The 18,164-nt window shown below is 44.9% G+C and overlaps 1 protein-coding gene across 1 annotated transcript in view; it reads right to left on the reverse strand.

Moving 5' to 3' along the window:
- SPON1 (spondin 1) overlaps nucleotides 1–17,791 on the reverse strand; it is a 310,767-nt gene extending 292,976 nt beyond the window's left edge. Inside the window, exon 1 of the mRNA XM_032166548.2 lies at nucleotides 17,345–17,791. Coding sequence (XP_032022439.1) covers nucleotides 17,345–17,582 — 238 coding nt within the window. The 5' untranslated portion in view covers nucleotides 17,583–17,791. The remainder of the gene's footprint in view (nucleotides 1–17,344) is intronic.
- Between the last annotated feature and the right edge of the window lie 373 nt (nucleotides 17,792–18,164).

The raw sequence follows: 18,164 nt of genomic DNA on the forward strand, positions 1-18,164 counted from the left end.
GGACAGACATGATATACAGTAGCCCCCTGCAGATAAGGCCAAGACACATGCCAAGACCCCAAGTGGATGCCTGAAATCATGGATAGTACCAAACCCTATGCTTACTATGGTTTTCCTTTACATACATACATACATACATATGATAAAGTTTAATTTATAAATTAGGCACAGTAGGAAATCAACAATAACTAATAAGACACAATCATTATAACAATACTCAAAACAGCATGCAATTTAAAACTTATGAATTGTTTATTTTTAGAATTTTCCAGTTAATACTTTTGGGCCACAGTTTACTGCAGGTAACTGAAACCACAGAAAGCAAAACCTCGGATAAGGAAGTACTGCTATATTCTACTTCCAAGCCTGACCTGTACAAGCTTTCCACATGACCCTGCACTCTCACTCTCCTGCCTTTGCCTGCTTAATGCAGGGTCCAGCAGAAGACTCTGATGTCCCAGGAGGAGGGCCATGGAACCACAAGAGGGAAGAAAACTGGGGATTTTAAACAATCCCACAGAAAATCACCTACTGACCAGAAACATCCATACTGTACTTTGCATGAGCTGGAAATAAACTTATGTTGTGGAGGGCCACCTGTTACAGCAGCTGGAATTGTAAGTCTGTTATACTCTTCCTTCCTACATCTACCCAGGAAATGATTTTTCCATTAAAATCTAGCTTGGCCGGGCACGGTGGCTCACACCTGTAATCCCAGCACTTTGGGAGGCTGAGGCTGGTGGATCACAAGGTCAGGAGTTGGAGACCATCCTGGCTAACACAGTGAAACCCCGTCTCTACTCAAAATACAAAAAATTAGCTGGGCGATGTGGCGGGCACCTGTAGTCCCAGCTACTTGGGAGGCTGAGACAGGAGAATGGTGTGAACCCGGGAGGTGGAGCTTGCAGTGAGCCACGATTGCGCCATTGCACTCCAGCCTGGGTGACAGAGTGAGACTCCATTTCAAAAAACAAAAACAAAAACAAAATCTAGCTCAAGGGCCTTCTCAACAAGGCAATGGTGGTCCTCCCTCCCATTGGACTCCCAGTCTCCCGAGATGGAAATCTTTAATTGCAGTATTTTTTTGCACTGAATTGCAATTCTTTGTTGATTCACCTTCTCCACTGGACTGTGCTAATACAGGAGAGGGGCTGGGTTTTCATTCTCTTTTTATCCCCAGAACCTAGCACAGAGCCTGGCATCTAATAGATGTTCAATTAAAGTTTCTTTAAATTGATGTAAATTGGGATTTAAATTACTTTACTGCCTGCATAAAAGTGCTAAGATTCTGGACATTAGATATGGAGTTATAGACTATTAGAACTTCAAGGGATCTCAAGTATCTTCTAATTCAGCCCTCCAATTTCACGGATAGGAAAGTAAAACATAGAAAGGTCAACAGACACACCTAAGATCATAAAATCATCCAGTGGGCAACTTAGGGTCAGAATTGAAGGCCCACTCTCCCCAGTTTAACACTATACCCATGGCTTCACAAATCGAATATATGCATCATGTTATGGATCTTCCACAAATATTGACTGATTATTAAGTTTTTAAACTTTAAAAAATCAATTCATTTGACATATAATATTTGTGAATATGATATGCAGCCTCCTGTTGAAGAGGAGCATTTAGTCTTCCAAATTCCTTAAACTAGTTTTAGCCTTGAAAATGAAGTGCCCTAAAACTCCAGCAAATAAAACCACTATCTTGGATAATGTAGCAGCTGCCCTTGAGCCACCAACAGAATGACACAGCAAAGAACTCTAAGACATAAAGAAGGTGAATGACATGCTGTGATTGGCCGGTTCATCCCACAAAAGTAAAGGAGCTACTGATGTCTATAAAAGATCAGATAGAAAAAAAGGAAGAAGGGGCTGGGCGCGGCAGCTCATGCCTGTAATCCCAGCACTCTTGGAGGCTGAGGTGGGTGGATCACTTGAGGCCAGGAATTCAAGACCAGCCTGGCCAACATGGTGAAACCCCATTTCTACTAAAAGTACAAAAAATTAGCCGTGCGTGGTGGCACATGCCTGTAATCCCAGCTACTCACGAGGCTGAGGCAGGAGAATTGCTGGAACCCGGGAGGTGGAGGTTGCAGTGAGCTGAGATTGCACCACTGCACTCTAGCCTGGGCGACAGAGCGTGACTCTGTCAAAAAAAAAAAAAAAGGAATGAGGGGAAGAAAAGCACAATAAAGCAAAGAAGAGTAAGAAAAGTGTGATGTTCAGTGTCAAGAAAAGAAATGGTGGTTATGCTATCAGGGGACAGAGTTGGGAATCTCTGAAGGACAGACAGCCAAAAAGCAGTCTTAGACTCTCTAGGGTGAGGGTGGGTGGTCTTCAAGGCCATTAAAGACAATTCTGGAGGAAGGGGAACAGAGGACAAAGTAACAAACAGTAAGGATATTCCACCCAGATTTCCTCAAATACCTTTTTACCATTTTAATGTGACCCTGGCACTAATATATTTCTGCTTCCCGTGGCCAGCACCCGTGGCTCTTGTGTCCCTGGTCCTCAGGTTACTGGAGCCTACTCTGCCTAAGATGAAAGGTCCAGCTGCCTTGCATTAGGTGAGGACAATTCTTAGAGGCACTTTACACTCCAAAATGTGAAAAGCAAAACAAAGTTTTAAGAAGGCAGCATGAAACGAAATGCGAATGACCTTGGAGTAAGAAAGATTTCTTACATAGAGCATAAAAAAGCACTCACAATAAAGGAGAAGATATATAAATGGGGTGATATCAAACTTTTGCTCATCAAAAGATATTATCAAGAGTGAAGAAGCAAGTCACAGTGTCAAAGAAGATATTTGCAACCATATAACCAGAAACTGACTTGTATCTAAAATATATAAAGAACTATTTCAGATCAATAAGAAAAAGACAGACAACTCAACAGAAGAAAAAAAAGAAAGACAAATGCACAAACTAATACTTCACAAAAGAAGGTGCCCAATGGCCAATAAACATATGCAAAGGCTCTCAACCTCATTAGTCAATAGGGAAATAAAAATTAAATCTACAATGAAATAGTACTGAATATCTAACAGTTTGGCTAAATTTAAAAGAATTAACAATATCCAGTGATGTTAACTAGAACTTTCACGCACTGTTTATAGAAGTGAAAATTAGCAATTTTGCTGCTAAATTCTTCATCAGTGTTTACTGAAGCTGAACATACTCTTACCCTATCACCCAGCAATACCATCTTAAATCAACAGAAATGCATATATATGTGCACCAAAGATACCTATATTAGCAGTAACATTATTTGTAGTAGCATCCAAGTGGAAATACTTAAATGCCCATCAGCCCTAGAATAGGTATATAAATTGTGGCATATTCATATAACCAAATGCCTCACAGTCAGGAAAATGAACACACACTGCCACATGCAACATGGATAAATCTCACAAACGTAATCTCAAGTGACAGAAGACAGGCACAAGAGAATACAAATGGTATGATTACATTTATATATATTTACATAAAGCTCAAAAACAGGCAAAGTAATTCATGGTGTTAGAGGTCAGGATAGTAGTAACATGTACAGGAAATGGAGGGAGTGCAACATGCAGGCAGCACAAGGGATGCTGCTGAAGAGCTAGTCATGATCTGTTTCTTGATCTGGGTTCTGGTTACATGAGTATATTCAACATGTGATAATTCACCACACTCTATCATTTGTAAACTTTTCCTTATGTAAGTTATATTTTGATTAAAAGATTCCTAAACAATGTTTCTGAATGATAAATATCCAAACTTTTGTACATCTGTGCAGTGTGCTTAAAGGGCTAATCATAAACTCGGCTTCCCATAATACTGCATTCCTGTAGGTACTAGAAAACTAAGGTTGTACACTACCCTATTAAATATAACACACGAGATGGAGGCTCTGGAAGCTGAACTCAGTGTGGGGTTTTAATCCATAATTATCACTGGTGATGATGTTATTACACAGTATAATTTGAAGGAATAGAGGAGACTCTATCTTTCCAGAGAACCTCATTATACAACTTCCTTTTGAAAGGCACAAATGTGCAGTGTGTTCTGAGTCCCAGTAATAACCTAAAATGACTGCTTGGCAGTAAATAATAGAATCTTCTCTCTAATGACTCCTCCCAATTGCCTCCCCTGAGAGGCTATTAAGAGATCCAAGAAATTAAAGAAAAATGCTTATGAAGGATTAAAAAAAAGGAATTCCATTCAGAGCCATCTTGTGAGTATATACGGGGAACTGATTAAGAGCAAACATTTAGGATTAGAATCCCAGAGCTACCACTTATGTGATATCTGGTAAATTACTTAATCTATTTCCTTATTTTTAAAAAGAGGTTGATGATATCGCCTTTCTTATAGGAACGTAGAGTTAAATAAATATTTATCCCAGTGCCTGGAACATGTAAAGTGTTCAAGAATTTTAAGGGATGATGATGCTAATGATGGTGGTAGTATTTATGATGGTGATGGTGATGGTGGTGAGTGGTGATGGTGATATTGGGGATGAAGATTATGATGAAATTTGTGATTATGATAAAAGATCATAATGCTCATCAGGCTGATTACCCAACAATGTGTTTCAAAGAGCTGGTCCTCAGGAACAATGATTGAATCTCCAAAGAAAAACTCTAGTAGGTGCCAATGAAGGACCACTGCGAGGATTGCAATGGAGAGAATTGGCTTTGGGGACGATTCTTACAAGTTCAGGTTATGGGGAGATTTGGGTAAGTCCTTATAATAAACCAAGGCTTCCTACAGCCCATGACACTCAAAATAGAGTGTACCGTGAGGACCTCCCTGCCCCTTTCACCCCCACACAATACCTCTTTACTTTTCTGGAATACCTCTCACCCAATTTTAGTTCAATATGTGTTTATGAAACTATTTATTAAATGCTTGTCTCCCCTAATAACCTGTACTCTCCATGAGTGCAGAAACAAATTCTGTCTTGAACTCCACTGCATCTTTAGTATCTAGCATACCACTTTACACACAGTAAATGCTCAATATATACTTGTTGAATGAATGAACAAAAAAAGGTTTTATTTGTCTTAAATTCATAGTTTTCTCATTCCTATTCTGGTCCCTTTTCCAAAGTTCCCATGGGTTACCTTGAACAATACTCCAACCTCCCTCATCCTTTTATCTTTACTGAGCATTTGGTCTACAGTAGCTCAGTGCTACAGCCCTGGAGACAGAGAGTAAAAAAGACATGGCCTCTGCTCTCTAGGAGCACACAGTCTAGTACCTGGGGGAAAAAATATATCAACAGATATTTTTTATAACATGTAAAGTGTGTTATGGAGGTATGAACAATGTGTTCTGGGGTTGCAGAGGAGAGAACATCTGCCTCTATCTGGGTGAATTCGAAGAGGCTTCAAGGAGGAGGTAGTATCTGTGTTGTAAGTTGAATGAAGAATAGGAGTTTATCCAGTGAACAAGGGAATCAACGGCATCCCATGTAGCAGAAAGGCGTGATGGGCCAGTCTTGGCCCTGGAAACCAGAACTGATTCTGTATTTCATAAGTTGCATTCTGGGAGGAAGGGTGTGATAAAAGGCTTGGTGAGGAAGATAAGCAGGGAGAAGATGATCAAAGGCCTTCAATGCCTTGATAAGAAGTGTGGATATCACCCTGGGGCGGGGAGATGAGGCAGTACTGAAGGGCTTGAGCTAGGAAATTTCATATTCAGATTTACGGTTTAGGAAGATCAGGCTGGAGGTTGTGTAATTATTGAATTACAGCTTTGCCCTAAAAGCCACATCAGTAACAAAGGCCTGCCTTATTTATATGAAGACTGATATTTCACACTAGAGCCTGGCCTCAAATCCCGACCCGGGGCAGAGTTCTTTCCATCCTTGGGTACACTTACCCTACCTAATTACCAGATAGCTTTCTGGGTCTTTTGGTGTGTCAACCTTCTAACAAAAACTCTAATAAACTATTACCTAAATTCATCTTCTATGCCTATTACCCTCACTGGATCTTGTCCAGTTCCATCTTCCTCCACACTCTGTCTCTTGGGTTTCAGAATTATTAATAGAACTCCAACCTCAATGAGAAGACTCTGAGTCCCAGCTCCATCCTATGGCCAGCCCCTGCCATCCACCTGCTACGTGTTACCAAAATGCCCCAGTCTTGCTACACATCTCAACCACAATGCACGTCAGCTTCTGCTTTAACTTATAACACGGAGTTATAAAGACTGTTGGGACATTAAGTTAGTCACAGTGCTCCCCTTTCTATTCTGCACAACTTCCAGAGCTCTGAGGAGCTGCAACTCATATATTTCTATTTAAAAATTTGGCACAGTAATTCAGGCCACCTAGCCAGGGTCAGGCAAGAAAAGATTTGCTGGTGATGGCCTGGAAGACTGGAAGGCAAGACTGAGAATCCAAAAGTGACCGGTGAGGATGGTGGGGTTGGATTATGCTGTTCCCCTGGATGGCCTTCTTCAGCCAGTGTTCTCAGCATCCCCAGGCAGAGATGAAGTTTCTCCCACTCAAACTGAAGATCATGCATACTTAAATTTGTAAGGGTCATTTTTTTATAACAGACGTAGCTAACAGACTTGGTTCAAATTTCCCTGTTTATTATGTGTAATTTTGGGCAAGTTACTCAAGCTCTCCTTGTCTACATGTCCTTACCTGTAAAACGGCAGTAATATTTAATAGTATTTACCTCCTGTTGTCATCATGACAATTAATGAATTGGTAATAGGAAGTATATAAAAACATTTGCTAAATCAATAAAATATATTAAAAAATAAATCAGTCTCCTCTGTGAAATAAGGATCACAATTATCATCTCGTGGATTTGTCATGAGGATTCAAGGAAATAATGCAATGAAGTGCACTGCAGCAGCTCAATAAAAGTTAATCTTTTCCCCCTTGTGTGACCTCGTCGTGGAACAGCTCAGAGCCGGATGAATGGGTCCTGAGCTGAACAACATGTGGATAGCAGGAGGAATAATGGGAAGGATGCCTCTGGGGAGGTAGAGATGTGTCAGCCAAGAGAACGTAGCTAGGAATGTGGATGAGGCCAGGAAGCTCTGGGGGACCCCCACTGCTGCCCCTACTCTGACCCTATAGTCACTGGGGCTTCCAATCACAGTTCATCCTCCATCCTCAAATATCAAGTCACAAAAGTGACTGTGATCCAGATCCAGTCTATCTCCATGCCATTGCCCTGGGCATGTGACCCACACGGGACTAATCACAGTCTTCCCTGGGACGTTTCAGTTTGTAGTTAGAAGGAAAGGGGCTTTTCTTTTAGTCCCAGGATGAGCTAAGAGGATCTTCACTGAAGGTTGCTGGCAGCTATCCTCCCTGTCATTTGGAGAAAGTTTATCTGTAGTAAGAAAAAATGAGGACAAAACACAGCCAAGAGATTGAGGATGGAAGGAGCAAGACAGAGAAGGTGGAAGCGAGGGACAAAAAAGATAGAGAGCAAAGGAGGGAACGGGGGACAGAGAGAGAGAGAGATGGAATGACCCCATTTGAGTCACTAGATCCATTTATGCCTGAAGCAAGTCACCCCTGGGCTTTGCAAATACGGGAATCAGTGCATTCCCTTTTCTGCTTTAGTTAGGTTGACTTTGTTCCTATCACTTGCAGTGGAAAGAGTCCTGACTAATTTCCAAGCAAAGAAAGAAAACACTCTGCCTAAACTATAAGAATCACCAGCAGGCTCAGGAAACAGTATTCAAAACTAAACTGAGGTGGCTTATGGTGGGGGTGGCAGTTGGTATGTAAATGTCATTGGGATGACAGCAGATCTGTTGACTTCAAAACTATTTAGCTAAATATCAGCTTTAGGGAAAGACTCTAAGGAATGTCAGAGGGCTCTATCCTAGACTCTGAGTTGCTCAATATTCTTATCAACTTCATTGATAAAGATTTACAAGACTTTCTTATCAACGTTGTGCATAATCCAAAATTAGATTATGTGAATAAATCACTCGGGACCAAATACAGATTCACGAATGGCTGACAGCTACAGGGATGGATCCAAACATGCTGGATTAAATCTAACGATAAACCATGTCAAATTTTATGTTTAAGGACCATTTTCACCAATCTAGGTTAAAGAGGGAAGCAGGCCTTCCAGAAAATTGCAAAATTTGAGTTGGCTGCAAGCTCAGTGTGATTCCAGATTACGGCACAGCTGCCAAAATGGCAAACACAAGACCTGGCAAGCTTCACACAACCACAATGTCCAGGACAAGGAGATAATCATTTTATCATGTCCTGGCCCTAACAGACCACATCTGGGGCACAAAGTACATGGGAGCAAGCAACTGCAACCCACAAAGAATGGTTAAAGAAATGGGGCATTTTAGTCAGAAGAGAAGCCATAACAGCTATTTATTCACAAACATCTCAAGGGCTGACATATGGCCCAGGGGAGACCTTATTTTCCTTGATTCCAAAGGACAGAAACTTGAACAGATGTGTGAAAGTTACATGGGAGGCAGACTTTGGTGGCAGAGAAGTACAAGCAAGTCAGCCCTGGCTCAAGCTTCGCCAGTCTGTGAGTGTGGCCACCTAAGGAAAGCTCATGGTTCTCTTCTCCCCATTACCCTACTGCCAAGCAGGAAATGCTGCAGTCATGTTGGCTTTGAGGATATTCCACTGGTCACTAAATGAGTGTGTCCCATAGAAACAGGATAGGGCAATGATGTGACCAGGTGCTAAAGTGTGTGGGAGGCTGGGGCTAGGAGAGATGGTGATGGGGAAGCATGCTCATAGGAAAAGGGCCACCTTTTCTTTATGTCTCATCATTTTCCTTTAAAAGAGTGAAAAAAGAAAGAAGAATATAAGATTCCTGGAATTCAGCCTTTTGTTAGCGTGGGGCCCAGGAACTTTTTTAAATTAAATTAAATTAATTAAACTAAATTTAGTTTAGTTTTTGCACTCTCCAAAGGCATAGCTAGGTTTGGAAAGTACTACAAATGACTTCACAATGTGCTGGTTCTAGGGAAAGTCACTTTAATAATTGATGTCTAGGTTTGATGGCTCAATAATCCCCTCAGGCCTACTTCTCCAGATACTCAGAGCCAGTTTCTCAGAGCCAGTTTCTGAGGTTGGCAGCCCCTTGCCTCTGCCCTTTTGCCTGCTGTTGCTCTGCTTTTCACGCCGCAGCAGCAGCGTTTCGGCTTCCACCATGACGCAACTGCTCTCTCTTCCCTCCCAGTGGTCTGCACTCTGGACACAGGCCATCTGCTCTCAGCCTCTGGCCAATGCCCCTGTGGCACTGGGCATCCTTTCTCTCTGCTGCCACCACCTGGAGCTCCTTGCTTCCTGTCTGCCATCCCTTGGGTGCTCACCTTTCTCTCTGGCTGAGAGAGAAATACCTTCCCCTTCCTCCATCCAGCTCTCTTAGAGAGCTCACACCAGGGTTCTTGGGGCTTCAGTGATAATTTATTTTTTTCAACAAATAATGATTTAATGCCTGCTATGCCCAGGCACTGTTCTGGGAATTGAAGATAAAATGGCAAATAAGAAATACAAAGTCTTCGCTCTCATAAAGCTTGTATTCTAGCTGTAGGAGGCAGATAATAAACGAGAGAATTTCAGAGAGTGTTTAAGGCTATGAAGAAAACAAAATCAGGCGAAAGTGATGGGAAACATAAATTGGTAGTGAGAGCAGCCTCTTTAAAGAGATTCCCTTAAAAGACAAGGAGTCAGCCATGCAAAGATCTGGGGACAATCATCCCAGGCATGAAGAGCAAGGATGAAGGCCCTGGGGAGGGAATGAGCTTAGTGTATTTGGAAAATTCAAAGGACAGTGTTGGCAGGAGTTGGGGGGAGGACAAGGAGGAGGAGGAGGAAGAGGAGGAGAAAAGACCTTCCTGTAGCACCTAGAATCACCATTTGGTTCATACATCCTGCTGTGACTCTGCCCACCTGCCCACACTCCTGCCCCACAGATGGTGACTTGTTCTTGGAACTCTTCTTCCCTGTTTCTCTCACCCAGTCCATGAGACATATTTGCAAATATCTCAACCACAACTGTAGGGAGGGTTCAAGTTATTTCCTATGGGTCTCCTAGCCTCAAGAAAATCAGTAGATGTGGGTAGGTCCCTTAAGTTTTCCTGAACATTTCATGGAAGTTATGAATATTCTGTGAAAGGTAGAAGCCTGCTCTACATAGACCTCACAAAGGACTTCTAGTGGTCCCACTTAACTCCTTGCCCTGTCCTATCTGCACCCCAACTCCATCCCTGCCAAAACATCCTGTAAAGCTGGGGCATTTTATACCAGCAGGAGCTGGCAAGCATCACAAAAAGCTTTTTATGTGATATAGCAAGCTTCCTGACACCATAGATGCTCAAGAGAGGTGCCTTTGGTAAAAATCAAACACAACTGCACACTATTGGAGGAGAAAAGAGAGAGAATGTAATGCTTTAAATGACTTGGGCCACTTGCTACTCCATTCAATGCACGCATGTGCCTGAGTGAGCATGAGATGAGCCTCTCAGCTCCCTCACTCCATCATATGATGAGGATTTTGTACTTGCATGTCAGAGCAAACCAAGGGTTTATCTGCTACTCCACTGAGGAAACATTGCTCTCTTCCAGTGTTGGAGGGAAACTAGAAGTGCTAGACTTATTGATACATGCCAATTCGTTTCTATTCCTCACTTACAGAAATACTGGGGGTAGGGTGTTTAGATAAGGCTAGGTTGAAGCTGGTATCTGGGTTATATCTTATGTATAATTTCAAAGGATTAATTTTGACTTACGTGATTTTTGCTTTCCATGGCTCTTCTTGTATCTAGCCCTCTAGTCCCATCTTAATGGGGCTCTGCCATACTCAAACATTTTCTTTCATTTTCATTCTGAATGTATACCCCAGTGGGTTTTCATTTTTCTTTTTCTCTTCCCACACCACCCCTTTGTTTTCTTGATTTACTTTATCCTCATTCCTTTCATTCTTTGCTGCTTCCTCTTTTATTGAGAAAGGAGAACGAGACAAAAGAAGCCACAACACATGCTTGCACATACACACCCCAGCACTCCTGTCTCTGCTTTTTCCCTTCTTTTGAGACAGGGTCTCACTTTGTCGCCCAGGCTGGGTGCACTGGCACAATCTTCACTCACTGCAGCCTCAACTTCCCCAGCTCAAGAGATCCTCCTGCCTCAGCCTCCTGAGTAGCTGGGTCTATAGGCATGAGACACCACATGTCTCATGTGTCTCACAGCTAATTTTTGTTTTTTGTAGAGATGGGGTTTTGCCATATTGTCCAGGCTGATTTTGAACTCCTAGGGTTAAGCAATCCACCTGTCTCAGCCTCCCAAAGTGTTGAGGTTACAGGTGTGAGCCACTGCATCTGGCTACCTCTGCTGATTCTTAGCAGGAACATCAGTTTATATGTTGTCAAGTTGACCCACCTAGCTGACCTTTCACGGAGAGAGTAAGATATATTGTGTTTTTACGTGACTATGCGTGAAAATATGTGACAGAGACTGTTAATATGATCCTTAGAAATTTACTTTCTGTTTCATCTTTTTGAAAAATAAATTCTTCAAGTTTTAGCTGGGCATGTGGCTACCCAGCTAAATGTTGTATTTCCCAGCCTCCCTTGCAGCTAGGTATGACCACATGACTTAATTTTTGCCAACAGTGTGTTTAGAAGTGCTGGCTGCAGTTTCTGGGTCACATTATTAAAAGAAAACTGATGTCCTCTACTTCCTCTCCCCCTAGTCCCCTGCATGCTGACTGAATACAGATGTGCAGAGGTTTTCCTCGGCTGTAACAGTGCTGAGGAGAACAACAACTTAAAACAGTGCTGTTCAGTAGAAACAAGGTCAAGCTGGGTGAAATTAATTTTGTTAACAGGTATCCATTAAAATAAGTGAAAATAGGCAAAATTAGTTTTAACTAGTGTATTTTACTTTATACAATTATAATTTTAATATGTAATAATACACAATTAATGAGAAGTTTACTCTTTTTATACTAAATTTTCAGCAGTCATTGTGTATTTTATACTTCAGCACATCTCAATTCAGAATAGCCACATTTCAAGTACTTCATAGCCACACACAGCTAAGTAGCCACCAACTGCACAGCAGAGTGCAAGAAGATGTCAGGGAAACAAGGCAGAAGGAGCCTGGTTCCTGGATGGCCTTATGGAGCAAAGCCTCCCATCATGCTGCATCTCCCATTTACCTCTTGTTTAAAACACTGTGTTTTGGATTCTGTTAGTAACATGAGCTTAGCCTGTACTATGACTAACATAACATGGTAAGAGTCCCCTCACCTCACAACAGAAATTGAAATTGACCTATATATATGTGACAGTCTGTATAACAAGCAAATGGACAGTGTGAGAGTGAAAAGCTCCTGATATACCAGCCCATAGTGGTAAACGTATCAGTGATTATAGCTTCTTGATGCAACTGAAAGAGTCAGCTGTAATGAAACAACTTATCTGTGTATGGGGAAGTACTCAAGTTTTAAACCTTGAAAAATTCCATTTTGATATGCTTTTTTGTAGTTTTTATTTCTTTCATTTCCTAAAACTCAGAGCAATAAACAATCTCCACAACCATTAAGCATTAGCTATGTTTGCATTTTCTAATTTTTATTATCAGTTTGAACTAAATACTTAAGTAATGGTTAAAAATAGTTATATAATAAAAAAAGCAGGGAATGGTGCAAAAAAGGGAAGAGAGGTAGGAGGGGTGGCTTAATTATAATATCATCAGCAGCACTTAAGTTTTTAAAAACTCCACCACCCAGGACATAGTTTAGTTAAAAGACCTCATCCTGTGTAAATTTCTCAGATCCTAAATATGTCCTTTCCAAACATATACTTTTACAGGCATGGTCATATAACATCTGTATGTAAAAATAAAACAACAGTCAAATCTGTTTTTTCTTTTTTTTTCTTTCTGGGTTTTTTTTTTTTTTTCCTATCCAATTTGTTTTTGTTTCCCCACAAACAAAAGGAATTGGCCAAAGACTGACAAGGTTCTTCATGTTTCTAAATTAATCCTCTAGTTCATGGGGAAATGCAACATTGAAGCCAACAAGAGAAAACAGCAAATGTGAATAAGGATTTATCACTTTATATTACTTTGTAGTAATATAAAGTAATTCTCCTGAGAGATGTCAGTTACTATCTTGATTTGTTGTTCTGTTTTCCTTAAAGGAAGGCTCACCATCCATAAGGCTGAGGGTAGCTGAGTGAATTTCATCCTATTCCCAACTAATTTCATTGAGTCAGCACATAAGACTGGTTAAGAGCACAGATTTAGGAGTCAGACAGACCTGAGATTGTATCCTGATTCTGCTGATTATTAGCTGTGTGACCATGGGTAAGAAATAAACCTCTCTGAGATTTAGTCTTCTCATCCATAAAACAGTAACGATGAGAAACTTCCTCAAAGTACTATAAGGAATAAGTGAGATGAGTAGGAAGAACTTAACACAATATCTTATCCAGGGCTTTGCTGCTAAGTATTTTTCTATTTCCAAAATAATCATCTCATAACATATTTTTTTAGCAACCACTGTGTGACAATTTCTTTTGACATGAATTATTTCTAATTCTCACAGGAATGCTGGGAAAAAATCAAAACACCCTCATTTTACAGATGGAGAATTGGCTCAGAGAGGTGAAGTGGCTTCCTGAGGTCACACAGTGAATATGTGACCAAGGAGGACCTGAAACCAACCCACCCAACATCAAAGCCTGTGCGCTTTCCACCAGGCTGAGGTGTCTACCCCTATGGTCAGTGTGTGTCTCAGTGTGGGACAAAGAAAAAGCCATGCAGCTTTGGAGGTCTCCAAACCTCCCAGTTTAGGATAAACCCCTCAATTATGCTTGAAGTTGGACCAGCTTTTGAAACCTCTACTGGACATTCTTTTCCCATCAAGTTCCTTGAAATGTCCCTTTAAAAAACATCTAGGAAAAGCCACTCTCATTAGCCAGAGTCTGACTTTATTTTCCTAATAAACAGACCTCTGGTAAGACAAAAGAGCCTCTTTTATTTTCAATCAATTCTTGAACATTTCAGTGGATTTTCTTCTGTTTGGCTTGAAATTGTGATCTGGGAAAGGCTGGTCCTGCGAATTGTCCTCCTATATAAGGGAAGCCCCTTGAGGATCCTCAACTTGTTATTTTTAATCACTGTAATCTCCTTTTCAAAGGAGGCCCTGCTCAGAAACAGAGCAGGCCTTTCAGAGCTTTCTAAAGCACAATTATTGCCGTTGGAGGGAGGGGGGACTGTGGGAAGAGGGAGGGAGAGTAGAGAGAAGTGGTGGGAGAGAAAAGGAAATCAATATAATACCAACAACTTGGAAAAGACAAAATAATGATCTCAACTGGATTCAGGTTTTGGGGAAGAAACTCCATGTTTCAGTCTTTTTTAATAGTGACCATTTTATTCCGGTCTGGAGTACCTAAAGACTGTACTTAGACAGCAGGCACAAAGAACAGAAGCTGCTTGGGGATGAACTGGAATACTGTGGACAAAGATTTGAGGCAGGAAAACAAGTCATTGATTCCAAGGATTGTGAGGGATCCTAATTCAGGAAAAAATTAAAAAGCAAATAGAACACCAGGGGAATGCCAGCTTCACAGCCTTAAGTCAGGACAATGAGCAGAATGTGTTCGAGTTACTTTTAACATAATTATTCTAAGAAAGAAGGAGCCAACAGAAAATGTCACAAACTAGGCCAGTATCTTTTCTTTCGAACTTTGAGTGGCAGAATCAGGTTTGCTAATTGCAGAATATTTACTTGGAAAGCCTCAGCATGGTTCCTGCAAGATCTCTTTCAAGGTCTCTTAGCCATAAGAAGGGAGAAAAGATGATTGCCCAATCTATAGCCTGAGTTGGGGTGTCAAAGTCCAGATGGCTGTTTGGGCAGGAGTAGCCTGCAGGGTTAAAGTCCAGGACACTCCCTATCCAGTCCCAGTTCCCCACCTGCTGGCCCTGGACTTTTAGGTAGTTCTGAAACCTCTTTGGCCCCGTGAATACCAGCTGTATCTCCTTCCCAGTGCTAGGGCCACCAGCTGCCAATGCTCAACTAAAACACGGAGGATTAGCGTGAAAAGAGACGCTGGGTACACTTGGCCTGAACCTCAGACTAGTCTAAGTCACTGAAAAAATCTTCCTGGGCTTGCATTAGCAACAGTCTTAGGCAAGGCTCCTGATATGAAAAAATACCTCATTCATTCATTCAATTTATTCATGAGGACCCAAATAACCACTGGTAGATGAATGGGACTGGAGGAGAGCTGAGGAAACCTGCTTTCAAACGCACAACACTCTTCAAAAACAAAAATCTAATCAAGAACCTACCTCCGTTAGTAACCCAATAAAGGCCTCACATTCAACTCTCAACGCTTATTAGGCACCTCTTTTAGCTCAGGCGTACTCACCTCTGTAAACTCATTTACTCCCTACCATCAAGAGAGGGTGGATAAACAGCTTTTTTTTTTCCAGCTAGGAAATAGGTGCAGAGAAATTAAATGACTTGCACAAGGTTACACAGCGAGTAAACCCAAGTCTGTTGCACTCCAGAGCCACTTCTTTCTCTGCGACGTGGAGCGGGGACAGTTTCCCCTGTGAACTCAGGTCCTCAGTTTTGGGGAGGGCCGAATAGGCCACTGAAGTCATACTCACACCCGCTTCCCTACGGTTCACAGGGAGGATCGGCCGCCTCCTGGCTCCACCGAGTGGCAGTCGCCGCCCGTCGGCGCGACTCGCTCTAGCCGCGGTGCCAAGCCACGCGCTCCCTCCCGGGCTGGGCGGGGTGTTCTCCGCCCAGAATCTTTCTTCGGGGTGTTCTTCGCCCAAAATCTGTCCCGCCCTGGGCCGGGAAGTACCCAGGATCCCGCGGAGCTGCGCGCCGGGGTCAGACTGTTCCTCGCAAAGTGCTCAGCACGCCAAGGTGCCAAGGGCACCAAGGAGCCGGCTCTGGGTAGCTCCGGGTGGAGAAAGTCAGGGACACAAACCCGGGAAAGGGGGAAAAGTGCTCCAAGAAGGGTGGCCCCTGGCTTTGGTCTCCAGCTTGGCCCTGGCGCCCGCTGACGCTGCCCCAAACTTTCTCCTGTGTTGCTCCCACCGCTTCCGTCCAAGGCTCTCTGGGGAACTGGGAAGGCGGGGAGGAAAGTACAGCAGCTGGGGAGCCCATTTGCCCCACCAGGTGCCCCAGTGACCCGCTCCTCCCTGCTTAGCACCAGAGCTGACTTATGAAGGGGCGAGGGTGAGGGGACACGCTCCCTGGCGGGACCCAAGGTGAGGCCAGACAGGCTCGCTTCCCTTCCTGGTTACCTGTCCCCCACCTGGAGAGCGGCGGCTGCTGCACGGGGAAACGATGTCTGGGGAGATGACCCTGCTGAGGAGCGAGGTGGCGGGCGTGGGGACAGAGTCAGGCGTCTTCAGGTCGGTGCTGGTCGAGCTGCCTGTCCTGCCTAGGAGGCGCTCACCTGCTTGGACACCTCCTCCCTGAGCTCCCGAAACCCCGCTCTCAGCCGAGCGGCGTAGGCGCGACATCCCTGGGACGCGGAGACTCCGAGCTGCCGGAGCCAAGGTTCCCCGGCCTCCAGGGAGCAGGCCTCGGGCCTCGGGGCTTCTCTTTCCATCTTCATCCAATTCCCCTTCCAGCTCGGAGCTTACCCCAAGCTCTTTGAGGACCCTGTCCCCACTGGGAACCTGTTCTGGAAACCCAAGATCCTCTATCTCGTCTGGGACCACGAGAAAATAATTTGGGGTTCTTTCCAAGGACCCTTTCGAGGAGCTTTAGGCTGTCCCTGCCCCTCCTTCCCGTGCCCCGGGACCGGTTAGGGAGAAGCCAAAGTCCCTTCTCCTGAAGGGACCTATCCGGGGAAGCCGGAGTGGCTGTCCCGCCCAGGGCCGGTCTTTGAGAATCGGGTACCCTCTCCTTCAGGGACACAGCGGGGAAAGCTGGAGTCGCTGCCTTGCCCGGGACCCGACCAAGAGAAGCCTCGGTCCCCTCCAGACCGATTTGGAGAAATGCGGGTTTACTTCCCTCCTGCAGACGGCCGGGGGAGAAGCGAGCCTCCCTTGCAGTCAGGCCGGTGTGACGCGTGGCTCAGTTACATCCTCCGCCTGGGAACTGCGCGTCGGAGACGCGGGCTGCCTCTCCTGGCTGCGGCCCCCGCGACGGCCCGGGACGCTGGATTATGATCTGCGCCGAGCGCGGCTGCAAGGGCCGAGGGCAGCCAGGACAGAAGGGCCTTTGCCGGGCTGCACCCGCGCCACGCGCCCGGAGACCGCGCGCCCTCCTCCGGCACCGCGAGGTCGGCGCCCTCCGGGGACCGGGTCCCGCGCTCCTAATGCCACGCCGGGCGGCCACTTACCGCGGTAGCTGGTTCCCGGCTTGTAGAAGTCAGGGTCGCCCTCCACGCGGAGGCTGAACTCGGTGTAGCCCTCGCGCCGCGTGCCTTGGGCGCGCAGGATACGGCTGCAGTAGCCCTCTGACTTTGGCACTTTGTCCAGGGTCTCGTCGGAGAAGGCCAGTGCCGCGGCCAGGGGCAGCGCCAGGGCCAGCAGTGCCGGAGTCCGGCTCAGCTTCATTGGCGCCGGGGACAGCCTCATCCTCGCGGCCCCCAACTTTGTGCCGCGGCCGCGGGCCTTCGCCACGCGACTCCTGCCCGAAGTGGTCCCGACGAAGGCGCGACCTGGCGGAGGCGCAGCAGAGAGAGGGAGCTCGGGGCCGGCGTCAGCGACCCGGAGACCGTGCCCGCCTCGGCTTGGCGGCCGCGGAGCTGCGCTGAGCTGAGCTGAGCTGAGCTGAGCCAAGCGAACGAGAGCAGCGCGAGGAGGGGAGGGCCGCGGCGAAGGAGCGGGAGGAGGGAGGGCTGATTTTGCCCAGATCCCCCAGCGCAGCGCTGTTTTGTTTCCTCCGAACTGGCGATTAGCGGCGCGGCCGTGTTTATTTTGCGACGTTGGATTCCCAGGGTCTGACGAAGAAACCGCGGCATACCGGACCCTGTGGGCTCTGTCCCATCGCCTAGGAGGCTGCTGCTCCAACCCCCAGCTACACTCCGGACCCTCTGGAGGACGGCGCTCAGAGGAGGGAAAGCCTGAGAAATAACTTTTATTGCACACCTGCTCTGTGCCCAGCAATATGCTTGGCGGCTTACTTACTGTATCGACTCGCCTTCATGTTCCCTACTC

This window comes from Hylobates moloch, unplaced genomic scaffold (genome assembly GCF_009828535.3).
Source record: "Hylobates moloch isolate HMO894 unplaced genomic scaffold, HMol_V3 SCAFFOLD_11, whole genome shotgun sequence".
Lineage (NCBI taxonomy): Eukaryota > Metazoa > Chordata > Mammalia > Primates > Hylobatidae > Hylobates > Hylobates moloch.